Below are 27,961 nucleotides of genomic sequence, written 5' to 3' on the forward strand. Positions count from 1 at the left end.
TTCACAGTTCAGCATCACCCAAATGCGGCTGCTGCTCCCGCATCCTCTCGGCCAGCCCCGGCCGTGCCCGAAGCAAGCCCTGCTTGCAGCGGCCACGCAGAAGGAGCCAAGGGCTCCCCCAGCCCCTCTTTGCCTCCCGGTTCATGCTGGCAGACCCCCCCCATTTACCCTCCTGTCTTTGTAGCTTGCAGGAGGGGAGGGACACACGGCTCGCACGGAGGCGACCGCAGTGTGATTCAGAGGCACAGCTGCGGTTCTGTGGGAATAAAACCCTCCCCTGCCTCACGGGCCGGAAGAAAATCAGAAGAAATGTTCTTAGGAAAGGAGGAACAGGGTAGTGAAGCCAGAGTAAACAAGCACTGAGGGAAGGGTGTGGGAAGGGGGGGACTTGTGTCAGCCAGCAGATGCTAACTGGCTGTGGAGAGGACAGTGATGGGTTTCTCATGTTGTCTTTCTGGCAGTTGCTGGTTCTGCCTATCTCCAAAAAGCAATCCGACTGGTGCTTTGATGTTGGCATCTGCTCTGGTTGCACCCAAACCAGCTTGACTTTTGCCGCTTTAGATTCCAGCCCTGTTTGTGTCTCTGAGCATCAGCCACAACCTTTGTTTTCTTGGCCATGGAGGCACCCAGCCCGTGGGGTTAGGAAGGGTGTGGGGCAGCGCATGGCTCTGCACCCCTCAGCACTGCGGCAGCTTGTCCCTGGGCCACCGTGGAGCTTCGTTGTAACACATGTGAGAGCAGCAGGTGCCCAAGGTATTTACTTAAAAATCTGGATCTTTACAACCAGTTATGGTGGGTCAGCAGAGCACAAGCATCGTTTGACGCAGCAGCTATGCACGGCTGTATGGTTTAACCTCACTGACGGCTTCAGCAGCTGCAGGCCCGTGTCTGTGTGTGGCTTCAGGACATCTCGATGGTGCGTGTCCTACAGAATTGGCACGTCACATACATGAGCAGTGGAGGCTGACACCAGGCCTGGGAGCTAAGCGAAGCTGCCTGCATCAGCACTGTTGATGGAGGATGTATCAAGCAGAGACGTCGAATGGGGGAGAAGAGCCCAGTGTCCCTGGCTCCCAGCTCCATGCCTGGATGCGATGCTCTGAATGGAGACACAAACCCTAACTTGTAACTCTCCTAAGCAATCCCTCATTAGCAGTTGCTTTCAGATGCTGGCTCAGAAAAGTCTTTCAGGGTATTTTTTTATCCAGCCACAACAAGCTTGCGTGGGCTGCAGTCTGGCACGTGTAAACCAGCAATTGCACAGTTTGGGAAACTGGTAGGATCCCTGGTTTCCACACATGTGTACTTCCCACCTTAGTGTATGAGGTGGCATGGGAAGGGACATCACATTATGGGCCCGCTGCAGCCTCCAGTGAAAGCCAGCATTGCTGTAGGCACAAGAGCAGCCCAAGTTGAAGCAAGTTGGCTGTGGTATAAAGGCTGTAAGTTTGTGGTGATGCTGGTTAAGTCTTTAGCTACCCATTAGAGTGTAGAATTGAGAGCCAGCATTGTCTCAGCTCTAGTAAGTCAGCCCAGAAGTTCACGTAGCCCAGCAATGTGACCTGGCGTGGCCAATAAGGGATGCTTAGAGCAAGAGAGTTAAGTTGGTGGTTACAGAGTGAGCCTTCCCCCTGTTCTTGCCCTCCTTGTAGTTGGTGGTTGAGGCTCATGCAATGATAAAGCCTTTTTTGAGACTCCAAGCTCTTTTACCTCCTATTGAAGGATGTTCACAGGCAGGGGCAGTGCTTGGCACCTCTCAGGAATAGTAAGGGAATCACCGCCCCAAATCCACGCGTAGGCATAGAGCACAGGTGCGATTTTTTTACCCCTCTGGTGATCACAGAGGTGAGGTTCCTGCGTGGGTGCGGGTGGGATTTCTATGGCATTAGCCAAACTGCTGATGACTTTAACTGCAAGGAAGTCACGAGCACTCATTTATTTAATGGCTCTATCTTGGTTTTGTTCTTGATGCTGTAGGTATAATAGTCTGGTGACTGGCAAGCGGGCAAGAGGACTCATCGCTGTGCTGTGGCTCCTGTCCTTTGGAATTGGACTGACTCCACTTATGGGCTGGAATAAAGCCATGAGCGGTTGTCCCAATGCCACCAACGAGACAGGGGCTGATACCGGGACAGAGCACCATGGCTGCTTCATCTCATGCCTCTTTGAGAATGTGGTAACGATGAGCTACATGGTGTATTTCAACTTCTTCGGCTGCGTGCTGCTTCCGCTTATTATCATGCTGGGAATCTACATTAAGATATTCATGGTTGCCTGCAAACAGTTGCATCAGATCGAACTGATGGGCAACTCCAGGACCACACTGCAGAAGGAGGTCCACGCAGCCAAGTCTCTGGCCATCATTGTAGGATTTTTTGCGTTCTGTTGGCTGCCCCTGCATATCTTGAACTGCATCACTCACTTCCACGAGGAGTTCTCCAAATCCAAGCCTGAGTGGGTGATGTATATGGCTATCATCCTCTCCCATGCCAACTCTGTCATCAATCCCATCATCTATGCCTACAGGATCAGGGACTTCCGCTACACCTTCCGCAAGATCATTTCCAAGATCCTCTGTAAGACGGACAACTTCCCCAAGTGCACCACTGACAACAACCAGCACCTGACTGTCATCAACATTAACTCTCCGGTAGCCTGTGTGACCATATGACCGTGCGTGTCCTGCTCCCAGGGTTTTGCAGGCTGTCCCTGACACTACCCTTCCCTGTGCCTATGTGAACAGTTACAGCGAACTCCTAGAGGAGTGCTCAGAGATGACCACTATGCAGTTATGCAGCTGTATTTTTTTTTTTATTTTTGTAATTAACATAGTGCCTCCTAGAGGAATAACCTGACCGGGGAGGCTGCGTGCAGCTCATCCTCGACTGTAAACCCAGCTTGCGTGAGTGCTGGTGATCGTATTGTATTTCCTTTCCAGGTCAGACATTGACTGTGGAAGACCCACCTGCTGGGGGTGTTTCCCCAGTTGTGCTGCTCATGTCAAGTCCTAGGATCTTTATTTTAATTATTATTATTATTATTATTTTTTAATCTTTTGATTCATTTAGGAGTAATAATTTTGTATCTGGTTTTGGGTTGTTCTTTAAGTCCATACTTGACAGCACTTTGGTAATACCCTAATTATTCCATCAATTGTTTGATGCAGCTAGTATTCTCCGATGGGAAAAAGTCTTACTTAGCCCAGTTGCTGGTGTGAAACTGAATCTGCGTTCCCGGCTCTGAGGGACATGACCATGTTGATGGGAAAACAAGATCAGAACTGGCCAGCTATTTTTGGCCCCAGTATGGAAGCTCTACTTACTTACTGAAAGAGAAAAATTTTAGAAAAGAGTGCACTGAAGTTTTACAACAGTGTTTTATTGCCTTTAAATCACTTTGGTCTACAGGATTGTGCGGACCAGTGCTTCAGGTTTGATTTCAGATCTGGTTCCTGCTCTCAGAAGGCAGAAGTGCCCCAATGGTCCTAGCTCGTCTGATCCAGAGTCACTGAGGTTAGTGCAAACACGCCCTTGGTGACATGAGCTCTACAATCAGATTTTTGCTCCCAAGTCAAAACTTGGCAGCCTTGCAGTGCTTCCAGAAGTGCAGGTTTTAGCTGTGATAGCTGGATGCTGCAGCTTACCTGATTCCTAAAACTTGGTCTTGCTGGGGTTCCTCTGTAGCCCAGTAACCCCCAGAAGCTGTGAGTGCTTTTTTTTTTTTCTAATAGTGATTTTTTTTTTAATTATTTTGTTTAATCCTGACCTGCATCAGTAACAAAAGAGACTGGAAGGGAGCTAATTTGCTTGAGAAGCTAGAATGCCTTGACTTGCGACCTGGTTTTGGCCAGGCTCTTTGGGAAGAAGCTCACCTCGCAGGTTGCCCAGCCCGGCCTCTGCAGCTAGCCACGGAGGCCTGGCCCTTTGCGAGGACAAAGGCCACGCAACAGCAGAGCAGTCTTAATTTGTACTGCACGTTAATAACTCTCTGTAACCACAGCTCAGTAATTACTGCGACTGATTTCATATGTAACTGTGACACGCAAAACTAGGCAATGGTAGACAGAACAGTGCATTAATTTCTGAAGTACGAGCTCCACTTCTCCAGACTGCACAGCGGCACGCACACTGCTGTAAATGAACCAGTGTTTCTGGCATGTCTGTTATTTTGCAGGGCAGTTTCATTCCACAACTGAGAGGAACGGGGAGGGGAGTCAGAAAAACACCGAACGGCCTCCCTCCTTCGTGCCCAAAAGCCAGCTGTGGTACAGAGACACAGCTGTTCTTGACTAGCTCAGACCTGCCATCGCGTTGTGGCCCCCTTACAAACGGGCGTCTTGCCTGAAGGTCCCGACGTGGTGAAGTGGCACCGCCTCTCTCCGAAGCACGCACCGCCAGCAGCATCACCACGCGACCAGCGAGAAGCCAGAGTGCGAGGCTGTGTATTAAATACGTTTTTCGGTGGTAGATCGTGCAGGGAGGCAGGGGCAGGGAGAGGCCTTTTAGAGCCAGGTGGCAGGGAAGGAAGTTTAAACACGGCCAGTTCCTGAAGAACAGGTCCAGCGGACAGACTGTGATGCCTGGAGCAGTTTGTCCATGATAAATTGTACTTGAATCATATAGAAATCAGCTTTCTATTTTTTTTAACTGCATTGCACTAAAAGAGGGGTAATATAAGACCCCAAGTGTTTCATTTCATAGTGACAAATACGGTGTAAAATCAGCTGAAAAGTTGAAGAAATCGTGTTCCTGCAGCATCTGCTGTGCCAGCTGGCGTGGCCTGCAAGCAGCAGCTGCGGGTACAACTTAGGGCCCACCACGCGGACAGAGGAGGGTTCACGAGGAGTGATGGATTTCGCTCCCGTGTGTGTAGGAGCTCAGCCAAGATCCAGCCCCAAACCTTGGTGAATCACCAGTAAGCTCTGAATGGGTTTGTACGTGTTTGTGCAATGTCCAAATTTAGCTACAGCTCAGTATCTCGGATACTGGCATTTCCAAGAAGCCGAATGGTTAAAAGTTACTGTCCCACGTGTTTCTCCTTTAACAGCCCCATTCAGCTTTGCTGCATCATCTGCCTTGCTCATAGTCCAGCTAACACATGTAGCCACCTCCTGCCATTTGGGCAGGGTTTGCCTCTCTCCTCCTTTCATTCCTTCCCTTCTGTATTATCTTTGGCTGTGTTCCCTCTGTTAATCATGGCTGGAAACAAGCAGGGTTTCACCTGCAGGTCTGGCAGTGTTGCAAAGCGGTTGCAAGCCACATTTATCCTTACAACAAAGAATGTAATCTCTCCTCTCCTGCTGGCTGAAAACGAACCAAACTCCAGACAGCACGAACAGACTGAAACACACAGCACTGCAGTACAGAGAGGTGGTCCCAGAACACGTGCTCGGGTGTGACAGCTCGCGCTGCAGCTCGGCAGCCACTACTGCTACCTTTCACATGCCTCTTACGAGCCAGAATTCCTGTAGACAGACAGATGGGGTGTTTCCTTAGTATGACTGTGCCATCGGGTTGTTAGCCATCAACTATGGCCCGGGTCACGGTGGTGTTTAGGCACGTTAAGTGCCTTCATGGATCTGAGCCAAAGTCATTTCAAGGCAAAATAAAAATAGGACACCTCTCTTGCCCCCCTCAAAAAAAAGCTCTGAAGGTTTCTGTAAAAATGTGAAGTGAAAATGGCAGAGGAACTTTCTGTAGCGAGTGCAGCTGTAGCTTTTCAGCTATCACTCATTACTGCTCTGATGTACATAGGATGGATGTGTTTTCCTCATGTTGCTCAGATTTTGTATTATTTGCAGTAACTGTTATTTACATACAGAATGCTTAATTTACCACCTACACAACCTGGCTCAGCCTGTACCCCATTATTTCTTGCGGTGTTGTGTTCACACACTGTATCATACGAGGCCACGCTGCACTCGAGCCCGAGCCCAATCTCAGAGCAGGGGCAGGGAGTCACAGAGCTGGAAGGAGCTGGTTCCCAGCTCACCGGCTGGTGTGTGGAACAGGGGAGCAGCAGGCTGCTTTCCCCCGTGTCTGAAGTGAACAGCCTTGCCTTGCCTGCCAGCATGAGGTGGTCAACTTGTCTGAAATGGGTCAATTTAAAAGCACGGCAGCCAGGGTGATGCTTCCAAAGATCCTGTATTACAGTAAGCACAGCGGAAGCGCAGACCTGTCATCAGTCCTGAGGTGCCAAGGGGTCCCTGCCCTAGTTCCTCCTACAGGTTTGCCAGTGATGAATCAGAAACTGCTCTGAGCAGCCAGCTGCAAAGAGCCACTGCAGCGTCACTCTGTCAAAGGCCAACTCCGCAAAGCCATGCCGGCCCTGGAAGGGTGGTGGGGTTAGTCAAAGCACGAGCAGAGTTAACAAGGTTTAATGGATCACCAAGAGACCTGCTGGACTGTTCGTATCCCCACATCACAAGCACCCAATACTACAGATTAGTTCAAACATCTTCAGCAATCCCAAGAATAGCCTAATAAATGAAATGGAAGTCAACACGGGCTTCTTAACATTTATTAATTAATCCATCAGTGCAAGGCTGCTAATTAATGTCGTGCTTGGCTGCAGCACAGGAAGAAACCTACCAGCCACGATGAACATTTGACAGCCTTGTAGATACAAAAAATGCCAGCTACACAGCCAGGAAAAGCACATCCACAGAAAGCACATCCACATGTGATCCAAATCCTTCATCCTTCATCCTCTTCCTCAGCCAGTAAGATGCTTGTGAGCTGCTCCTCAGAGACAGAGAGTTCCTGGCAGGTTCCCATGGCCTGACTGAGGTAGACGGCAAGTATATGTTTGCACTGCAAATAATAGCGCAGCCAAGTTAACAGTGGGAGCAACACAGGAATGTCATGCTCTATCTGGAAGCCACAAATATCCATCCTGGCCAGAATGGGTCTAATGAAGCGCTCACCCCTCCCAGGAACATGGTTCCCTCTTGGCACACCAAGCCCTGGCACAGGCTGATGCTCCAGTTGCACCAGGTCAGTTCTGCCATCAGGATGATGTAATACAGGGATCTGACACACAGCAAAGTGTTAACTGGCTCCTGATGCCCTTCCCACATGCATGCAGGAGAAGGTAGATCCAGACTATAAAGAACAAGAGTCGGCTTAGTACTGTCTGGCAGCCCACACGGCTCTCAAAAACAAGAGTATTAGGCCCAGATGACAGAGGTCCTGGAACAGACGGGCTTCCCATGAGGGAGGGATGGTTGGCACAGGGCGCGGGGACATCTGCAGACCAATTAGTTACCCTGAGCCCCTCCTCATTGGCACCAGGCAGGAACTGCACCACTTCATCAGCCAGACTCCATGTGGCAGTCCCATTAGCAGCAATAGCCCTTGTTCCAAGAGACCAGGGATTATTCATCTCTTGAAAGTCTGAACAGTAATGCATAATTAAGAACAAAAGCCCTCCTTAGCCCTTGTAAGGCCTAGCTCCACCCAAATACCGCGACTCCCAGGGGCCAGATTATGCAGTGGGTCAGGCACAGCCTGCGTGGCCAACTCAACGCTCACGCGTTTGCTCCCTTGGAAACTTCAGGCTGCTCAGGTTCAAGAAGCAGAGCACAGCCTTCTCCCCCGCTCCCTGTCCTGGCCTCAAGTTAAGGCAGACAACTTACCAGAAGGCTCTCGCTCTTCTGCAGTACCGTAAAACCAAAAGCAGGACACGTGCAGAAGTGGCAGGAACTGTAGCAGGTGTAGAGTTTGCCTGAGCTCCCAAGGACCTGAAACAAAGGCAGCCGGAGGGGGTGGGAGTCAGAGACAGCAATCACTTTTAATTTCTCTAACTCTTAGCCAGTATCTGGCCTGATGTCCTCTCCACAATGACTCACAGCATGCAACTGGCAAGCAGGTGCCACAATACAAAACCGTCCCCAAACACTGCAGCGACCCATCTAAGCTTGACGCTCCTCAGCTTTCTCAAGGTCTCTACACGCTTCTCTCCCTACAGGCAAGGAAGCACTCCTGCACATACACCCGTGCTATCAGCAGACCTCAGCTCCGGTGACTTGTCTGCTGCTAGGAGATCAGGAAAACGGCAGTGGCACCAAGCGTAGACTGCCCTCCCCTCATCTCCCAAAGCTGGCAGCACAGCGAGCTGCCAGCCCCTTCAGTGAGCTTCCTCCCCCAGTACTGGCAGACACGGGATAGTTGAAGATGACGAAGACTCTCTTGTCACAGAAAGCTCATTTGTGAATCCAGGGCCACCACAGACCTGGGGATGGAAGGAGAGCAGCAGCGAGCACTCACAGTGAGGCCTTTTCTGACTAACTCCAGTGGCTGAAGGCTGTTGCTGTTCTGCTCCCAAAACCAGCTGCAGCTATTGGAATCTGGTTTTGTCTGAATAAACAAAATTGAAGTCTCCAGAGAAGCAGCCTCCCTGCTCCATCTCTGGTTTGGGAACAGCACTGCCTCCTTTTCCCACATGCTGTTCCTCTGCATGGCTGATACTGAGGCATACTGCTCTGCACCATGGGCACGGGATGCAGGCAGCCAGGTGAGGGAAGCATTCGTTTCCAGCACGGAGAAGCTGACAGGAAATCTGCGAGCTGCTGGAGCTGACTGCATGGTATAGGGAAGCCAGCCTATGAAATATTTCTCTTCTTCAAGTTTCTTTTCTTAGTTTCTTCAAGACTGGAAAGTAGCTTTTAGAAAGCCACTTTAAGAGCCAACTGCTCTGCCCTCTCCTATTGCAAGGGAAGGGTCTGCAGGAGCAGAACACATTCACAGACTTTAAGCAGAACCCTGCGCTCAATAGCATGGACTTTACTAATGCTCTGAGGCCTAAACTGAGTACGCCCCATGGCCAAAACACAATTACCACAGAGTATTTGCCATGCTGTGTCTCATACCTGCCACAGCAAGAGCAAGTGCTTTGTATCAGCTCTGTGGCCTCCACAGCTGGCACTAACTCTTCCTGGGTATTCCAGAGAATGGTGGGGATTTACATGCCTGCAATCACCAGCAGCGCCCTCCCCTACACACAAGCCTCGGCTCTGATGGCACACCACGCTCCTCGCCCATACCAGACTTTAGATTCTGCTTGGGTTTGTGGCACACATACACCTAAATCCAAAGATAAACACAAAAAAGTGAAAAGACAGTGGAGCTCTGCAGAGCGCTGCTCCCCTCCAGGATGCCCCTGGCACTCCCAAGTCCCTCCAGAGGAATATTGTCCCTCACAGTCCAGAGCTACACTTGCAAGGGGAGCCTTCCCCTGTCCCCTGGAGCTTTCTCTGCACCCTTTGCCCAACAGGTAACGTCCACAAGTTTAAGCTCTCCCACAGAAGCGCCTGTGCCTCATAGTCCCCCTTACTCCTAGCAGATTCAGGACACAAGACTCACATTCCCATTTCAGGGTAAACCATTCTTTTTTCAGTCTGGCCTTTACCCTGAGCCCTCCTTATACTCCAGGCTGAGTTTGTTTCACTTGTGATAAGTTTGTTTTTCTCTAGCCCCTTTGATTGTTTTTTCCAAGATGAAGTATTCCGATGGTGCCTTTCCTTCAGAAGTGTTTTCCTTTGAGGAGGGGGGGAAGACACAGACACTGCCAGATTTGGGCCGAGTTTAGCATTGCCCCGTCCTGACCTGGATGGCAAGAATGCAGCTTCTGCCTAATAAGGCAGAATCTAAAATGCAAAGACCAAGAGAAAAAGGTGCCTCTGTTTCTGGCCAGCTGCAGCCAAGCCAGGCAAGGGGGTGCTCTCTTGGCCCTGCGATACTGTGAGATTTCCTTCCGCTGCCCTCATCTCCAGGCACTTGCTGGCTGCACAGTGAGGAAAAATCACCTTGGTCATGGTGTCCCTGCCAGCGTGCGGGGATGCAGGAGGGACAGCTGTGGCACCATGGCAGCTACTGCTGCCACCAGTGTACAGCTAGGTAGCACCACAGTCTGTGCCAGAACCTAATGCTCAAATCCTTCACGGTGGGGCAGGCTACCATACAGTTCTAGGAAATTAATTAAAAAAGACATAAAAAAGAGGAATCCAATAAAAGCGCAGGATGTGGGCAATGCAAGTGACAGTTGGCAGGAGGGCTAAAGCACTGCCTCTCCCCCTGCTAACTGGCTTCACTCCCACAGCTCACAGCATTTCTGCAACTCAGGCATAGCTAATAGGTGCCCCAACTGCCGCCTGCTCACCACTTTGCACTTCTGACGAATCCAGCACACGTCCACCACCAGCCAGCATCCACCATCTCTGCAGTAGGTAAGACTTATTTATTCCTGACCTGGAGTTACAAAGGTTGGCTTTAGTCTGCAGCATAGGCAGGTATTATGCAAGCTCTTCTGGGATGATTAACAACTCTGAGGTAACATTGGCCCTTGAATACCCCATCGGTGCTGCTCCTCTATTAAGTAGCCAGGGCATTAATGCCTGGGCATTAAAAGACAAATCATAGCTTTCACTTCACTGAGGGCTCTTTCTTCTCCCATCTCGGTTCCTGAGGGCAAGAGCTGCCTACACTACAGGCTGCAGTCCTAGGGCCTGTCTGAGCAGAGCCATTTTCCCCTGAAGCAGTACCTAAGATGTGCTGGGTGATATGGAACACAAACAGCATTTTAACCTGTGAAGTATCAACATCTCAGATTTGGCTATGATGACCCAAAGGAGTTTCACAATAGGATCAGCCTCATGGCCTCGACAAGAACAGTTCTCCAGATCCCAGCTGCAAGTGAAAGCACCACTTCACATTCCAGCTCAACCACATTTGGGTGCCAACGGCAGAGCTGACTTTCTGGGGAATAAATGAAAGGGATGATTGTGCATGTGTCCAGACAGCCACGGATGCCCCTCCACTCCCCACTGCACTGGGCATGCTTCTCTGCCAAGGGAGAAGCGCACACAGCGGGGATACGTGTCTACACCACACACACACAGACAAATGAAGAGCCAGTGACGCTACCCAGCTACATTTAAGTGCAGTATCCCACTCAGTGTTTTGGTTTCTACAGCCCCAGATTGTGTTCCTGTCACTGCTCCAGCCAGCGGCCTCAGGGGAGGCTCTGCTCTTTGTTTCTGCATCTCAGACAGCTGGGCTGAGGAAGAATTTCGCAATGGGACCAGCCTCACACCCCCAGAGAAAATATCTCTTCAGATTCCTCTGTTAATGACCTCATCAGCACGGCCTTAATCAGCAGTCAAGCTCCACTAAAGAGGAATGCTGCCCCAAAGCACACATGAACCTGCAGGCAGGTCTGCCTCCTGTAGGCTGCCTGTCAGCTGGGAGGATGCAGGCACAGACCCTGGGTGATGCAGGGGGGCCGCTCACATCACACCCATCAGCTGCGAGGTGCCTGGCTGTAGGCTGGGCTTGTCCTACTTTAACTCCTGGTGAGCAGCCCTGATCTACCTGTCCAGGGGTTCCTCCCTGCAGGGGAACCGGTGGCTCCCTCTACCTGCAGTGGCAGGAGGAGAGTAGTGCTGACACTTGCTCTTTTCCAATGTGCACCAGTTGAGCAAACTGTTGGGGCCATCAGTAGATATTAATCAATCAGCTCCCATTTGGTGACTGCAGGACTGCTGCCAGCAGGAATTTTTGGCTCCTTGCTTCAGTGGGGAGAGGACTGGGCGGTGTGGAGGGGTGCCTGCCTTGCTGCAGCACACGCAGTTTGAGGCACTGTTCAGCAACGACCCTGCCCAGACCAGAACAGGGTGTCAGGGCAGCATGCAGCATATCAAAGCCATGCTTTTCTGATCTTCTCCTTGTCTCATAAGGTTTCCTGCATCTGAGATGAATATCAGGCCTCTTTTACCATGCAGATAACTCTGCCATGCTGCAGAAAAGCTGTGAGCATATGAGCATACATTTAGGCTCCCTAGGAAGACCAGAGGCTCTAAGCAGTCCCCCTCATCCTTCACACAAAAGGGTGCTAAGTGAAGACTGCAAAGCTCTGCCTTAGTCTGCATGGCCCAACAAAGCTCTGCAAGGAGAATGTGACCATTCTCTGCCCAGTGGCATATTCAGCCAAGCAACAGTAAAAAAGGAAAAGCCTTTAAGCATTCAATTACTGAGGTAGCTGCTGTCTAAGGGTCCTGGAAGCAGCACTTCTTAGGCTTTACCAAATAGGCATAGGCAAGCCCTCAACTCAAATCAAAGGCTGTATTCTTGAGCCCTGTATGTTTATGAATCATGCCTCTCTAGAGGGGCCGATGTCCTCTCCAAGGCCCCAGAAGCCATAAAGACTCCACGTGCTATCAAGTAATGCAAGCTCTGAACACGTGAAAAATGTTTGTGTCATTACCCAGGCCTGGCTTTACAGCTCTTCTCTTACCCTAGATGACCCCAAAGCATCTCAGCACCACCAGTGAAGGAGAGAAGGCCCTTTGCAGGGAGGATATTTGGAAATGTTCCTCATGGCTGCTGCAACAGCAAGCAAAGAGATTTCCCCCTTCTCTGGTGTGTGAAAAAGCACAGCACCAGGTTCAGCAACGGAGGGGGCTGTGCTATCTGAGTGGGTTAGTAGTGCTAAGTAGAAGGAATTGGTTGCTTCTTCACCGAAGTCTTATGGGCACAGGGTCCCACTGCTTATACAGCCTTAGCTAGGGCACAGCACGCCGCGCCTCTCTGACTCTGTGACCCTATGGGCTGGATGCAGCTGGTCAATGGCTTACAGACCAGACTGTCCCCAACAGAGATGCCACCAGTGCTGTGGCACAGTAGAGCAAGGAATTGCCCATACCACAGAAAAGTCAGAAAGAAGTGCCAATGGCTCCTCTCTTCACCTAATGAGCCTCAGCTCCATCTCCGATCCTGTGCTGTAAGAGGAGTTTGATCTTTAGGGCTAAAGTGAGCTCTTCTCCCTAAAATGCCATTTTATGAAATGGGATTCACAGACTTGGCTACAGTGAACTAGAATGAAACCCACAGATTTGGCCTGCATTGCTTCCTCCCAGGCAGCAAGGATCCTATCACCAAGTAGAGGTCAAGAATGTTTAGGACACTGAGGATTTGGAGTGCAACAGGGAAAGAAATGCAGTGATGGCAGATAACACTCCGTTGCGTACAGTTTGTCAAGAGGAAGAACTGCCTTTGCTGGATAGGATGAAAGTAATAAAGCAAAATTAGCAATCCCTGGAAAACTTCCTTCTGATCACAATACCCACAAACACTTAAGAAATCATCTCTGGCTGGCTGGGAGCCACAAAGAAAACGGTAGAGTACCACGCTGTTCTAATTCTAGTCCGTGGCTACTGCTCTCCAGTATCACTTTAGGAGTTTGTAAAACACTGATATTCTCTCCGTGTTTATCCGAGTGCCCTTCCATGTTCTGCAAGTTAGGAAAACATTGGCTCACATGTCAACTGGAAAACATCAGAAAGTAAGACTGAAAAGGAAAAAGGTGTGTACCTGGTATGCAGTCCTTCCACTGGGGGACATGACTCGGGTGACAGAACGCTGATCCACCAAATCCAAAGCTGGGACAGCAGATGGGCCAAATATGAACTTCAGCCTGAAAAAGAACATGTCTCTAGTTAGGTCATGCCACAAAAGGAGACCACCGGGTTTAGCCTTAATCCATGGGATTTAGCCCTGTGGAGGCCAGAAGGTTCCCACTGCCTCTCAAAATCCCGCCAGTTACAGCTCCATTAATTATACTACGAAGCAATGAAGTGCATTTGTCATTCTCAGCTTTGCGGTCTTTTACCAAGTGACCACCAATCCCTGCCCTGTCCCTCTGAGACAATCCCAGCTGACAATCGCTCTCCTGGAAGACAGATCCTTAAGGACAGCCTCTACTCTGCCAGCTATTCAGAGCATCTACATGGTTTTTGATATTCTTAAGAGAACTTCCAAATTTCTAAGCTGTTCCCAAACAGTCCCACATCTCTTTGCAAAATCCCACTCAGAGTTAATTACAAGGCATTTAAAAGATTTTCCTTACACAGCACATTACAGCTTAAGTGTTTCTTCTTCAGCACTATGACCCAGACGCTATTCTGGCTGCCTGCTGCACAAACAGGACATGAAGCGGTTCCTGTCCTGAACTAAAATGAGACAAAGTGCATCAGAGACAGAGAAGTGAGATTTTTTTAGTCAGTCTCTATGACTGTGACACAGTGTTAACCACGCAGGTGAGGAGTTATCTTTGAGAAGCATTTCTGGCTTGACAGTCCCTTTACAGGTCACTGATTATTGCAAAGGGAGTGTAAGTCAAGCAAGAGACACAGGTTGTCCTTAGTGTGATCTGATCAGCCTTTTTGTTAGTATTCCTGTGGGGAATATTTGTTAGTATTCCCATGTTACCCAGGGACAGCACATGCCTTATGTCATTCCACCCTCCCTAAAAACCCTTTCCCTTTCCTTTCCTTCCAAGCAGGACACCTCACCATGCAGCGATGCACCACTGCACAGCATTTATGGATCAGAGAGTGCCTGGGATGGGGTAAAGACAAGGTTAGCCAGGTTTGCTCAGGTATACATTTGCTTCCTGCAAAACACGGCCTCTACACAACTCTCTCCTTGGCCTCGGTCCTGTGAGGCAGCACCATGGAGGCACATGCTGGTGTCTGGCTGCTGCGCTCAGTGCTGTAAAATTCCACACCAGCAAGTGGAAAAAAAAAAGAGCTGTGAATGCCTGAAGGCGCAGTAATTTCCATCCACATACTCATTGTCTGCACATCCCCTGCCGTGTAAGGGTATATGATAAGCTGTATGTCAAATATGGACATCTGTACCTTTAGCCTATTGTCCAGACACCTCATAGGCTTAAAAGTTATTCTAGACCTGTATATCCAGCTGCTCTGAATGTGTTCCAAAGAGCTCAGGGGCAACTCAGTTAACTTTACAGACCTTTTATCTGCTGAGAAAAATCTGTGTAGTCTAGGTTAGTTACAAGGGTAAACAACAAGAAAATCAGCAGTGATGAAAAGATAGTACAAAACATGAGCAAGAGAAGAGGAGAAAGCAGAGGAACATTTCCAATTCCAGTGAAGACACAAAGCCAAGGCAGAGCCCTGGCGTCTCAGCAGCATGGCTGACCTATGCGTCTCAGTCAATCTCATTGATAACAAGCCAAGCAGACGGACTTATTCCAGGAAGACCAAAACTTCAGTTACACAAACTCAAGGCAATAAGGACTGGCTTCATCTGAGGACTGAGCGGAGGTGGGTGGGGGAACACTCAACGTAAGACATTCCTTAATGATTAGGTTTTGGACTATAAAGGGGCTGAGTTTAATGAGTTTCAGTAACTCCTTCAAATTTGGGGAATTTTTTTTTGTCTATATAATTCGATCACTCTAACAGGAAATGCTCAAAGGAAATTCAAGGACTTTAGAGATTTGGAAGAACTTCAGAAATTAAATCAGAATATTTCTGATTCTGTGCCACTGGTCACAGGGAATTGATGGAAATCTGACTGCCAAGAGTTACCACCCAAACTTTATTAAACTTAACAAGGGAATTTCTTTCCTCCTCTTTTCTTTTATGACAAGAAGGAAACAAAAAGTTACGAGACTTGTCAATCCCACCCTTCAAAGTCCGTTGTGGTCCCAGAAGAGGGAGCCAGCATGCATACCTTTCACGAGTGTTATGTTAGATAACTTTAGACCCAAAGATATTAAGGCCTGAAGGGTTCCTGGTGATCTCCTCTCCTGGCTAAATTACAGGCAGGCAAGAACACGAAGTTCAAGATTAATCTGAAAAGCCTTTCTTACTGTGATGGTGCCTTTTCTCTACCTCCAACACCAATTAGCGAGGGCTGCAGAAGCTGTGAAACTTGGATCTCTTAGGAGACTACTTGGGAATGTCTGAAATATTCACAAGCTTCAATCAATGCAAGGACGATGAAGCTGACCTGAGATTTCCTCTAAACAGAAGAAAACTCTCAGGGTAATCTTCAAGTTAACAATTCCCTTGTGCAGAGAGATGCTACATTCACTTCTCCCTTTCTATCACATGTGCCTATGACTCAAGCAGAAGAAGGGATCTCAGGATGCTGCTGTGCTCACAATGATATGAATGCAGCGGAGATGCAGCACTCCAGCGGCATGAATCACTCTGAAACACAATCCACGCTCACAGAAAACTCATTCCAGATCTAAGGGTGGATTCAGAGCTCAGGTTAAACATTCTGGGTTTCTGCATGTTTAATCCACCCAAATTAGAGCAAGTCATCACAGGAGATTAAGCAATACAGAGATGATTTCATGAATCTCTGGAAAAATGCTCGAGATAGATTGTCTCTTTGGACCTTCATTTCCACTACCAGCAAAAACACGTAGCAATTCTGCATGAGAAGCACGTACTGGTCAAGCACAGGGCAAAAATAGTGGTACTATGATGAGAGCAGATTATCAGCTGCCCATTAGCAGGACACTTGGGACAAGAGCTGAAGCAAAAGATACTTACCCCAGCAGCAGGTCATCAGGGACTGCAACAAAAAGAAAATGAAGCATGATTTTGCTGAACTTCCCCACTGTGAGAGGTATCAACATCACAGGGAGGCTAGTGTCTCCCTAATGTTCCCTCAGAGGCCACACAGGACTGCAATGCTCTAGCCATCCTCTCTAGCCACCAAAAAGCAACAAGGAGCAGCAAAATGATCTGCTATGGTAGTGCTAAGGCACGTATCAAGTACAGCAATTAAATATACATTCAGAACCGCAGGGATTAATTTTAAAAATAAATGCAGAAGCCCAAATATATTTACTTTTATAATACCCTACCTTTAAAAGCATGCAACAAAAGGCATGAGGCCTCAACATCTTACTCTGTCACTTTAAGAAGTTGGTTAAAAATATATATATTGGTTTCCCTGAAACTCTCTTGGCATGAGTTGAAAACTCTGGCATCAAAACTTTAAAAATGTTGTTCTTTTCCCAGTATAGCCTTGCAGGGCGCCACTAGTTTATAGCTTTTAATACAGCACACAGAAACATAATGTCTTCACTTATTAGAACTTGTTGTTAAGATGGAAAATTACACTTAAGAAAATTCATCTGTTTGTTGGAGCTAACAGCTTAGTCTCTGATCAACCAGTCTGATCTTTCTGTTATTGCTAATGGGACACAGCGTACTACGTCGCTGTATTCCACTGGAAGATCAGGACTTTTGACTTTAAAATCCTTTGTTCCAACAATTCAAAATATTCTCTATGACTTATGCTGTTGGTTTGACTTTTCCAACTTTATTCTAATTTAATTCTCCAATGCGATTGATCAGTTTCTTTTTGCAGTTATGCCCCAGTGTACTATTTTGGTGCTTTAAGGAGAAGTATACCTTAAAAGGAATGGTGACTTTTTTTTTTTTGGTTACAACAGGATTTATAAAGCTCTTTTAAAGAGTCACATGTAGATTTCAGATCTACTGCAACCTGACAGAAGCCATACTACAAGTATGCTAGAAAGCTGTCAACGTGGTCACTCTGACAGTTAAAACATCAAGTCTCTGCCCATTTCCACTCAAATGTAGTACTCAAACAGATTTCTCTGAATGTTTATTTGGTTGGGTTTAGTGCAGTTAAAATATTCCTTAAATAGACACTCTCCTTAGGAAGAACCATTCAGATTACAGAACTATGTTAGTAATCCAGAGTGCAATGAAAGTAATTGTTCTTAACTAGCTGCTAGAATTGGCCAAGATTTAACTGTTGGTTTATGCTTGCTTCATTCAAGCAACAGGCAAGTTGTTCTTTGCCCTGGGATCACTAACACAACACCCTCTGCCGGTCAGTGATGAAACATGATCGTTTTTATGAAGATTTCCCTTTCAACTCTGGTTTTTAAATTAGCGAGTCTATAAAAACAGCAGTACAGTAGGCACAACAAAATGCCTACCTAGAAGTATGTAAATTATCATCCCTCAAGTGCAACCCCTTATACTACAAGCTCTAAGCAAGCAGCATTGCCCCAGGTCCTATGTTCAAAAAAGTGTCCAACCTGGTCTAATTTTTGGAGGGGCCTGACTTTTAGAAGGGGGCTGCTCCTCGTTACCTGTGCTTCAAACCCCTTTGTGTCCAGACAAGTTGTATCAAATACAGCAATTAAATATACACTCAGAACCACTGGGATTAATTTTAAAAAGGAATGTGGAAGCCCAAATATACTTATTTTTATAATATCCTACTTTTAAAAGCATGCAAGAAAAGGCTGCCTCAACATCTTACTCTGCCACTCCTGAAAGTGAAGGCCACCCCTTATGCAACAGAGTATGGAGAAGATGCAAGCAAGGAGAGCCTGACAACCCTCGTTGCTACCTGAAGGTCTGACAGTGCCAGTATTACTGGCCCACCGCCTGCTGGGATGGTTCTGTTTTTCTTTACGTACCATGTGAGGTCTCCCGAAAAGCCTTTTTGATCTCTTTCAAAAGCTCTTCTGCTACTGCTGGCAAGGTACTATCCATGTCATTGGCAGCGGCCTCGTGGCTGGAAGGAAGACAGAGGAGAACAGGAGACAGTGGGAAATCACTGAGGTCACCACAGATGCTATAAACCGGGAGTTTATCTGGGCAGTACTCTATTTCAACCCTGCAACGAGGCCAAGGAAAGGGCATCCTCAGCACCTTTTGAACTGTGTTTTTTACACTTTCTCGGAACGCAGGGTTTCTCAAGAACACACGGTGCCTCTCAGATACCCCCACGTATGAACACGTCCCGTGGAAGGACGGGGGGGGCGGGCGGCCATACAGCCGGCAACAGGAAGAGGCTCTGGCCTGGAGCGCCGCGGCGCTGGGCCAAGGCAGTTCCCGGCAGAGGAGGGCGCACAGCCCACCCGCCGCCGCCCGCGCCCCTGCGGCAGCGGGGCCTGGCTGCCCCCGGGGCCCACCAGCCGCCCTGGGGGTCTCACAGGGAAGGGCCGCCGGCTGCCAGGCCCCGGCAGCGGGGGCCGCCCCGCACGGCGGCCACTCCCCGCTGCGGTCCCCGGGGGCTCCCTCGGCACGGCGAAGCCCCGTCGGAGCTATTTAGAGCCGCCGGTCCTGGGACGGCGACCCCGGGGCCGGGGCCGGGCCTACCTGTGGCCGCGCAGCCATGAGGGCACGTCTCCATAGCAACAGGCGCCCTTTGCCCCGGGTGACGCAGAGGCCCGCATCACGTGGCGAGGGCGGGGGTGAGCTCTTAAAGGGCCCGCGGGGGAGGATGCTGGCGGCAGCGCTGCCGCGGGCCCTGTCCCGCCTGGCCGCCCGGCGCTGCCCCGCGGGGCTCCCGCCGCCCCGGACCGCCTGGCGCGGCGGGGCCCGCGGGGAGGAGGGCAGCGGCAGGGCGGGGGTCGCGCGGCGGCGGTGGGCCCGGCCGGTCGGGGGTGCCCTGGGCTTCCTGGGAGGTGAGGCGGGCCGCGGGCCGGGGCAGGGCGCTGCGGGCGGCGGTCACCGGTCACCCTCGCCCCGCAGCCCTCTCCCTCTTCCCCAAGGACACCCAGGAGGACGGCGAGGACGCCATCATCCTCCTGCTGAAGAGAGCCAAGGTGAGGCGCCGTCCCCTGCCGGGCCGCGGAGATGGCTGCCGGTGGCCCGCGGGGTTACCTCAGCGGCGGGCCGGGAGCCCGCCAGGGTGGGCCCTGGCCGCGACCAGCCCCTCGGCTTCTCCCTCTCTCCCCGCAGCTCAGCGTCATGAAGGGCGAGCTGGGGGAGGCCGAGCAGGTTCTGCACCAAGCCCTGCGGCTCTCGCACCAGTCGGATAACAGGAAAGCCATCGTCTACACCTACAGCATGGTAAGGCCCCGGGGGGGTGGCCGGGGTCGGGCTGGCCGCCCCCCTGCTCGGGGCTGGCCCACCTCCCCTCTGGTCCCTGCTGGAAGTCGCCGTGGGGCTGCAGTTCCCGTCGGGGGAGAATATGAAGGAAATACGAAGCTAGAGGGAAAAGCAGTTGTGTTGAGGCTAGTGCCCGCCGCCTTTGTGGAGCTTCAACACTGCCCCTCTCTTCCAGATGGCAAACGTGGCCTTCATGCGGGGACAGCTGGACAATGTGAGTAACTCCGCTTTTTTTTTTTCCCCCCTCTGAATTTTAAGAGGCTGACATCTAGCGCAAGGTCTCCTCACATCCAAGATCCTGAAGGTGTGGCATGCTGTGACAGGCTGCATACTGAGAGTTGTGAGGCAGAGATCCTGCAGACCAAAGCACAATAATTTGCCTTGGGACTTCAGTCCCGTGGAGCACATGCTGCTAAGAAAGACGCTTTCATGGTTAGATTTTGAGCTCCAACACAGCACGCAAGGGAAGGAATACTTCTTACTGTCAAATGACACAGCCAAGCATTTAGATGGCTGTCCCAAGGAGAATCTGGGAAAGGCCTGAAGGCACGCAGATGTGGTAAACTCAGTAGAAACTGAAAGGACTCTACTAGTTGGCAGTACCGTTGGACTCTGGTGAGCCTTTCACTTCTGACTGGTCTTGACGTACGATGTAAATTCCACAAACTGTGAGCCAGGTTTCTCCCGGTAGTCTGCCTCCATAAAGAGTAGAGATCTTTTGTTTTAACTGCCATCATTCCTCAGTATTCTTCACAATTCTCATTTCAGGCAGAAAAGCTCTACAAAGCAAGCATGAGCTATTTGCTTGCAGGGGACACAAAGGAGGTATGTTCTTCTGATAAAGGCTTTCAGCCGAAGTAGTAACAATTCTTTGGTCTATTGTGCTATCCTCCTACTGGAAATTTGCAATGCTAGCTATGAGCTTGCTGGCTTCTCAAGAATGTCCTTTAAGGGACTGGTGGCAGCTCTGGAGACAACAGGATGGGCATTTTCAAGGTCTAAACTTATTCTCTGGGAAAGTAATGTTTTTACTGGGGAGATGCAAGAAGAATAACAGTTGTGTTGTGTGTCCTCCTGGCAGGATGACAATGCAATCCTTGAGATGTCCCTCAAGCTGGCCAGTATCTATGCTGCTCAGAAACAGTGAGTTCCCTGCTAAAGGCATCTTTTGCTTTCATCTCAGCTTCACAGTGGCAGTGGTGGCCAAGCAGGGGCTCTTTAAGAACAAAGTGGCTGAGGAAGCTTTGGTGTGACAAGATCCCATCGACAGGGATGATATTTGCTTACCCGCTGTCATGCAACACAGCGATTGCTGTTATGACCTGCCCAGCTTAGGGCAGAAGTAGCCATAGAGGACATGGCTCTTTTTAGTCTTAAATGCACGCCTCGCAGGAGAGGCGGCTTTTGAAGCACTTGGTAGCTGCTAACTTGTAGCTTCATTTTTCAGTGGAGCCTTGGCATGGATTGCCTTAGCTGGCCTTGTTTGGGGGGAGGGAGGGCCCTCTCCACCTCAAGGCCTGGACCCCTTGATCCCATGGGTCAAGAGAGGGGTCCAGGCCATAATGAAGAAGAGAACACTGAGGGCAAGAAGGTTCTGGTGAAGGGGAAAAGCTGTCTGACAGGCCCTCTAGAATGAGGGATTGAAGGTGTTCACGTCTGTCCCTTCAGGGATGGAAGGACCCTTGCTTTGCTGAGTAGTTGTACTTTGCAGGCACAAATTAGCCCTGGCTGGCTACGAGTTCTGCATCCTGACCTTAGAGGAGAAGATTGCCAAGCAAAAGGACTTGCCTGAGGATGTCTTACCAGGTGGGACTGCCTTGTCTGTCAAAGGCATCTCTCATTATCTTTTGTCCATTTCCCTGTCCTTGATGTTGCTTTCCATATTGCCTAAGCACCATCTTCATGTCAATCCATTGTCTTCACACTGCATGAGTTTCCTGCTCTTGTAGGATGGAGACTTGTGCTTGATCTTGTAGAAGTGATCACTTCCACTCCTCTCTATTTGCAGCTGAAGAAAAGGCCAACACCCGTCTCTTGCTTGGGATGAGCCTAGACTCCTATGCTCGCTATCTCCTAAACATTAACCAGCTCCCAGTGGCCCAAAAAATGTATGAGAAGGCTCTGCAGATATCAAATGATGTTCAGGGAGAGACTCATCCACAGGTGACGTGTACAATGGTAGTTGGACTACTAGGGAAAGAAAGGCTAATCTCTTAGGGAATGAGGCAGCCTTAAAAGCAGCTTTGCTGGCATCAAATGTACACAGCACTAAATTAGCTCCTGTTTTCCTGCCAGGAAGAATAAGCATGCTGATGTATAAATACAAGACATTGTATTATTGGAAGCTTCTCTGGGAAATACTACTTTTACTAGTGTGACAGGGGTGTGAATATGATGCTCCTGCTGCCCCAGACTTCTACACAAGTCTTGCTCTGAGGCTTCCTTTTCTGTCCTGGTGCAGACTGTGGTCTTGATGAATGACCTGGCAACTGTCCTGGATGCTCAGGGGCACTACGATGAGGCATACTCCTATGTGAAGAGGGCAGCTGAGCTGGCAAAGGAGACTCAACATCCTGAGGAGCACATGGTGCTGAATAACCTGGCAGCAATTCTGATGCACAAAGGTAAGTAAATAAATGTCCAGCCTCTGTCACTGTGCTTGGGCTGGCTGCAGATACCTGTACTGTAGGACTGAACAATAGCGTTATTATTTTTAGTTTAAGTAGTAGGGTTGGTGTAGGCAACTTGTATTGCGTTCAAAGTGAATTCAGCTGCTGAAGGATCCTGTCTAAGATAAACCAGTACTGGTGCATCTGACTCAGAAGGTTGCCAGAGAATCTAGTTTCCCTTGTCCTGTACGTAGAGTAACTGGTTCTAAAAGGACGTTAAGACATGCTTGAGACTCGTTTCCATGAGATCTTCGTACTGAAGCAGCACCTTGTCCTCTCATCATTGCTGCTGTCCAGCTCTTACAGTTGGCACCCCATGCTGGATGTTTTCTGAACCTCCCTTGTTCTTGAAGTGTTCCAAGTCATCTTTTGCACGTCATTTGCATGTGCTCAGCTTCAGAGGGGACTCTCAAAACGGGCAAGGTAGTTGGCTAGCCACGTGACTTGTCCCTCTTGCTACAGAAGACTTTCTGCAAGCAAAACAAGTGTACAAAGAAGCTCTCAAGCAGGCACAACAGAAAGGAGATGTTGCTTCTGTCCAGCATATCCAGGAAGAACTAGCTGAGCTGGCCAAGAGGAGAAAGGGCTCCAAATGAGTTTGGCCACAGAGTCCAACCTTCAGGTGGCTGACAACAACAAAGAGGAGTTTAAGGACTGCTTAACAAGAAGGGCTGCTATTGCCTAACAACTTAGCCCAAAATAAAGTTGTGAAATCTTAACTATGTAAATTTGCGGTGCAGTCTATGATTAGGGTGATCTACTGTGCTAATGATTTAACTTTGTCTTGACTGCCAGCAAAGTACAAGTTCTAGCCTGGTATTAATACTTGCAGTTAAGTCAAGGAGCGTATTTGTCAGTACTACAGTTCAGTGTGTATTAACTTCAATAGAGCATTTCCCAGACTGTACCCGTACTATGACAGGAGCTGTAGGTCCATGTCCTTTTCAAAACAGGTTGCTGAAGATCAAGTGTTTTTCTTCAAAGCATTTAGCATCCAGAGATAGAACATGCCCTGTCAGAGGAGGGGTGAGACTATGTTACCGAAGCAGAGCTGCTGTCAGAAAAAAACACTCAGCCACCTTACTGCAGTCAAGAGCACACTAAGTGCTAAAGCTGTCCTCCTTTCTTGGATAGGTCAGTGCTAGAATGCTGAGGCTTCCTGTTGGAAAAGATGGTATGTACATACCATCGGGTTTGTAAGGTACATGCCTTCATGTGAATCTAGCATGAACAGCCTGCTTGTACTACAGAATTTTTCAGTTCTGCCCTGCAGGGAAGCCTCGTGTTAAAGGAGAATTAAACCAGAAGTTATCAAATCCATAATTACATAGGATAGTAAAACTGTAATTCTGTCACTAACCAAGCATTATTTTAACTTCTCATTTGCAAGAACTTCAGCTGTTTGTTTGGTATATCCCTTAATGTTAATTGCATCACTGTTAGTTTACTTACAGTAGCATTAGTGGCTTCAACTCTGCTTAACTTTGAGCTAAGAAGCAGCACGCAGGTTTTCTACAGTAGATGTTCACCGAAGCTGGAAAAACTCAAGTCACGTATACAGCTTTGTTCTCAGCAAGCTAGGAAGTAAAAATATGGCAGTTACAGGCATGCTTGTACTAACAGAAAGACTCTAACACATTAGAGCCAATCTTCTTTAAAGGTCTGGGTTTTGGTTTTTAAGTGGCAGACCTTCGAACCTCCAGCAGTGTTAACTGGGAACCCTGCAGCACCCCCTGAGGGAAGTGTTTTGCCTGTTCTCATGAACATAGCCTGATGCTGCAAAACAAGAGGGAGACACAGGAAAAGCAAATGGAGAACTGATCCCCTTTATTGATTGGTCTGAATCCAGAAGTCACTGTCTACTGAAGACATTGTGTGGAAAAAAAAAAAAGTTGAGTTTTATGATGCATGGGTTTTTCAAGTCTTAAATGATTTCATATCAGAATCACGAAACATATCAAGATGAAAGCATTGTGAAAGCGCTGATCAGAAATCAGTTAAAAATTTGTAGTAAACTACACTTTGTAAACATGATTTACAAACACCTTCCTGTTTGAAACAGGTCAGATGTAATTCCATACTCGAAGATTACTGGAATTGTGGTAAACCCTAACTTAGGCTCTGGAGAGGTTTTTTACACTGGAGAAGTTAGAACTCTGATAACAAACAAAAAAGCAGCAACATTTTATGTGCAAATGCCACTCAAGCTGTATCTTAGGAGAAAGTGACTATCCTACTTTGGAGATCTTGCTGCTGCAGCAGCAATAACATGAAGCTTTGCAATGAACATGCTATACTTACTGTACAGTTAGCAAAGACATTTGTCTGTACATGCCTCTTTCACGTATTTGTTACACTAAAAGTGAGAACCAAGTGAGTTTTAGAATGGAAATCGACTCTCCACTCCAAATTTAAATCTACAAAAAGGGTAGATCAACTTGTTTTCCAGTATATGCTGCTGTGGGAACAAAAAAGTTAAAATAAGAGCACAGGTCTACAAACATAAAAATGAGAAATTCACCACTTTAAGCCAGAAGGGTAAAGGATGGGAAGGAGAGGAAAAAAAAACGAAACAACTTTCTTAGAGAAAGACTAGGAGGAGACTTAAGACTGCCAACTGATCTACTCTGATGCAGTGTTTTAAAAAAGTAGCAAAATAATTCTGTATTTGCAACGCAGTGTCAAGTTTCCAAATGAGTTCCTTTGGATTTTTTCTTTCCCAGACTTGGGGCAAAAAGGCTTTCCTCTGAAGTACTCAAAGTAAATTTGCTATCGATAAATAGTTCTGTACTTCTTCCTGTTTGTAACTGGACCATTACAGTCCTTCCATAAGAAGTAGAGCTTACATGGCTTAAGGTTACACAGCTACATTATACCTTCCACACACCGTATCGCAAATACAGCGTTAAATTAAAAATATTTTGACTGGAAAATAACTTCAAGGCAAAGACTCTGTTCATCCATGAGATGCAGAAGCAGTTTGGAATCTGACAGACCACGCCACCCCCCAACTCAGTGCCACCTGTAAATCAGTCCTCCTACTCCGGAAGATTTAAATTCACTTCCCGAGGTCAGTGCAGCAAAAAATAAGATGCTTTGAAGATGGATGTCAGGACACCCTGTGATATCGCTAACCAGATGTACGAGCTAGAAGCATATCATAGCAGGCATTGATAGATGAATGATTAAGGAGACTCTCCTAGTACCATATACAATTAAAAAAAAAAAAAATCGCCCTAACATGTATTGCACACTTTAGGAGTTAAGCCAAGCATTTGTAAGGACTTCCACCAAAAGCTTGCTTATAGGACTAGGGATTGGGATGGGGATGCAGACTTTAAAACAATTATCATGTAACGATTTTAAAATTAGACTGGAGGAAGGTAAAAATCACAGTACCTATTTCAAACTGGTGGTAACAGAAGCCACGTAGTTGACTCGTGTGTTGCTCAATTATTCTATAAAAGCATTTTGTTTTATTTGAACTTGGGATGTAGATGTTTTTCTTCTTAAAGGATTTATCAACCCACCCAGAGCCTCTGTTCAGATAAGCCATTTGCTGTGGTTAAATATGACAGTAAAATTTAGTAGCCTGTTTTGACTGCATACAATGCAGAAACAGAAAACACTTAAGGTAGGCTTTTGGGGCACAGTTAAAATTCCCAGTGTGCATAACAGTGAGGTATGCTTCCAGAAGCTGTTTTTTTTCTTCTTTTAAAAATGAACCATAACATACCCATGCAATAATATTTCTGCAGTGTGCTAAATAAAACCAACTGCACCAAAAATTTACAATGTGGCAGAATTTAAAATTCAAAGAAATATATCATCTTATTCCAGCGAACCGGACTATGTTAATGTACAGAATTCATTAAGGGGTCAGTCTTAAAAATCAACATGTTCACAAGAGCTTGAACACCACTGAGAAAGTGTGTCTAGGGAAAAAATTATATAAAAGCACAATGCCTGCAAGAAGTGGCACGGCATTAAATGGGCAATGATGCTAGGCTGGTTGGGAGGCTAGGGTTATGGTTAGGCTAGGCTGGTAGGGAGGCTAGGGTTATGAAGAGTACTCTACACTGGAGAAAATGCTTAAAAAAAATTACAAAATGACCCCCAAAGTTTAGGCAATGATTTGAACATAAGTACACCAGATACTATAGCAAGGGAAAAAACACTGCAAAAAGTACTCTCTATTTACAGAAGAATGATTTAAAGACATTATGGTTTTCTTTACAAATAGATGTAGAACAGGAATAGTCCACATTTTTAAAAACTCTTTACATATTTATCTTTACTAAGTCAACCTTCTTGATCACGATCCTCCAACACATGGCCTGTGCAGAAGGCATTTAACGGACTCTCCATTAATTCTTCATTGTGTGGCCCTTGCTCTCTTGGAAAGTCTCTATGGGCACAAGTCAAAGATAGATTTCTTTTTTTTGACCCGCAAATTAAAAAAAAAAAATCTGCATAGTTCAGTCATCACTGTCAGACAGAGTCTCATATTGTGCTGAAAGCAGTGGTGCAGGCTCTCGCTCCCATATCCTGTTCTGTTGGTGAGTGGTTGCTTGGCTCATGGACGGTGGGGCACACGCAATGGATGTTGGCGGTGTACTGCTGAGCATCCTCATCGTCAACGGGTTGTAAGGAAACTGTGTTGAACCTGAATCAAAGAGAGTTTCTCCAAGTCAAAAACATGAGCTGTTCTAAGAGATCTGTATCTGAAAGATAGTCTGGTTTTGGTTGTGACAACTAGCAGAAAATCTGTTTCGGAAAATCCTTATATGCTGTCATCTTCCAACCAATATGCCAGTGTTATAGTATGTCTACACCTGACCTTTCTACAAACATCACATCTGTTTGACAAGTTTGAAAGAGACCCATTTCTCACCTGTTGATGAAGGCCTGTCTTCCCAGGCCCACACTGGAGTCTGTCTGTGGTAGTCCCCTTCTGAATGTACAGATGAGACAGAAGAAGGTCTTTCGGTTCCCAAATATCCCTGTCCAGGAATCGGAGACTTAGACTTCCTACTATTTGACTTGCCGATTAGCTTCTGCTTGCTGACTCCCCCTCCTGGAAACAGAAGGGACAGATTTTACAAAAATGTTACACTGCATTTTAGCCTACGTTTGTTTCTGTAAATTATCACTTAGCAGCAAACAGGAGTTTCACACTGGTGCCTTCTGGCATGCTGATTTACTACAATTAACGACTGTATAGGCTAGCCTTCTAACACACTATTGGTAGAAAAATCCCTATTCTTATCACAGCGGAGTTGTATTTCCATTTTTAGGAAGAGAGATGTTTTCAGTTCAAGCTAGTTCCCACTGTCACGTGTTCTTTATAGGTGATGTACTACACATGCATTTTCATCAAACCACTGAGAAGCTTCAGGTATCCAATACAGCCTGTTCTCTCTTCCCTGTTTCATCAGTGTTGGCATTCTCTGAGAAATACTGGCTAATGCTCCTGAAGTTACCAGCACCATTTTGAAAGCCAGGACCACTAGAGGGAAGAGAAACACCATCTCTATGACTTCCAGAGGGAAGACAGTGATTTTCAGTGACACCAAACTTATTCAAA

At 47.7% G+C, this 27,961-nt stretch overlaps 4 protein-coding genes across 13 annotated transcripts in view; 2 read left to right on the forward strand and 2 right to left on the reverse strand.

Annotated features, from left to right (window-relative positions):
* The window catches only part of ADORA2B (adenosine A2b receptor), a 23,751-nt gene extending 14,670 nt beyond the window's left edge, over window positions 1-9,081 (forward strand). Inside the window, exons 2-3 of one of the 3 annotated variants that reach the window (XR_015703499.1) lie at window positions 1,978-3,512; window positions 4,174-6,359. Coding sequence is in view for 2 of the 3 variants with exons in the window: in XM_087751962.1 (XP_087608088.1) it covers window positions 1,978-2,671 (694 nt within the window). In the remaining variant the exon portion in view is untranslated. Of the gene's footprint in view, window positions 1-1,977; window positions 6,360-7,968 lie in introns of those variants that run through there. The other 2 variants (XM_087751962.1, XM_009464544.2) reach the window with 2 other exon arrangements.
* Window positions 6,504-18,988, reverse strand: ZSWIM7 (zinc finger SWIM-type containing 7). Its single transcript, XM_087752081.1, has 5 exons — window positions 18,971-18,988; window positions 18,286-18,353; window positions 13,368-13,470; window positions 7,637-7,741; window positions 6,504-6,812 (listed from the first exon to the last, which is right to left on the reverse strand). Exons 1-5 carry the CDS (start codon window positions 18,986-18,988, stop codon window positions 6,696-6,698), a joined length of 411 nt encoding a protein of 136 aa, XP_087608207.1. The 3' UTR covers window positions 6,504-6,695.
* The window catches only part of TTC19 (tetratricopeptide repeat domain 19), a 21,848-nt gene continuing 12,873 nt past the window's right edge, over window positions 18,987-27,961 (forward strand). The window contains exons 1-10 of one of the 3 annotated variants that reach the window (XM_087751959.1): window positions 18,987-19,278; window positions 19,346-19,419; window positions 19,556-19,666; window positions 19,881-19,919; window positions 20,474-20,530; window positions 20,787-20,848; window positions 21,417-21,511; window positions 21,714-21,868; window positions 22,167-22,329; window positions 22,837-23,093. In XM_087751959.1, the coding sequence (XP_087608085.1) occupies window positions 18,987-19,278; window positions 19,346-19,419; window positions 19,556-19,666; window positions 19,881-19,919; window positions 20,474-20,530; window positions 20,787-20,848; window positions 21,417-21,511; window positions 21,714-21,868; window positions 22,167-22,329; window positions 22,837-22,970 (1,182 nt within the window). In that variant the 3' untranslated portion in view covers window positions 22,971-23,093. Of the gene's footprint in view, window positions 19,279-19,345; window positions 19,420-19,555; window positions 19,667-19,880; window positions 19,920-20,473; window positions 20,531-20,786; window positions 20,849-21,416; window positions 21,512-21,713; window positions 21,869-22,166; window positions 22,330-22,836; window positions 23,094-27,961 lie in introns of those variants that run through there. The other 2 variants (XM_087751960.1, XM_087751961.1) reach the window with 2 other exon arrangements.
* NCOR1 (nuclear receptor corepressor 1) overlaps window positions 24,180-27,961 on the reverse strand; it is a 75,432-nt gene continuing 71,650 nt past the window's right edge. For 5 of the 6 annotated variants that reach the window (XM_087751958.1, XM_087751955.1, XM_087751956.1 and 2 more), the window contains 2 exons: window positions 27,269-27,451; window positions 24,180-27,040 (listed from right to left, as the gene is read on the reverse strand). In XM_087751958.1, the coding sequence (XP_087608084.1) occupies window positions 26,853-27,040; window positions 27,269-27,451 (371 nt within the window). In that variant the 3' untranslated portion in view covers window positions 24,180-26,852. The other variant, XM_087751957.1, reaches the window with a different exon arrangement.

Source organism: Nipponia nippon, unplaced genomic scaffold, assembly GCF_047370975.1.
Source record: "Nipponia nippon isolate SJK-2023a ecotype South Korea unplaced genomic scaffold, ASM4737097v1 scaffold_15, whole genome shotgun sequence".
Lineage (NCBI taxonomy): Eukaryota > Metazoa > Chordata > Aves > Pelecaniformes > Threskiornithidae > Nipponia > Nipponia nippon.

Excerpts from the sequence above, each read along its gene's own strand:
- ZSWIM7 (XM_087752081.1), bottom strand. Across the intron at positions 7,742-13,367 it reads GTGGAAGGACTGCATACCAG|GTCCTTGGGAGCTCAGGCAA; the intron begins GTACACACCTTT and ends CCTTTGTTTCAG. Across the intron at positions 6,813-7,636 it reads AGAAGAGCGAGAGCCTTCTG|TGCAAACATATACTTGCCGT; the intron begins GTAAGTTGTCTG and ends TATTATTTGCAG.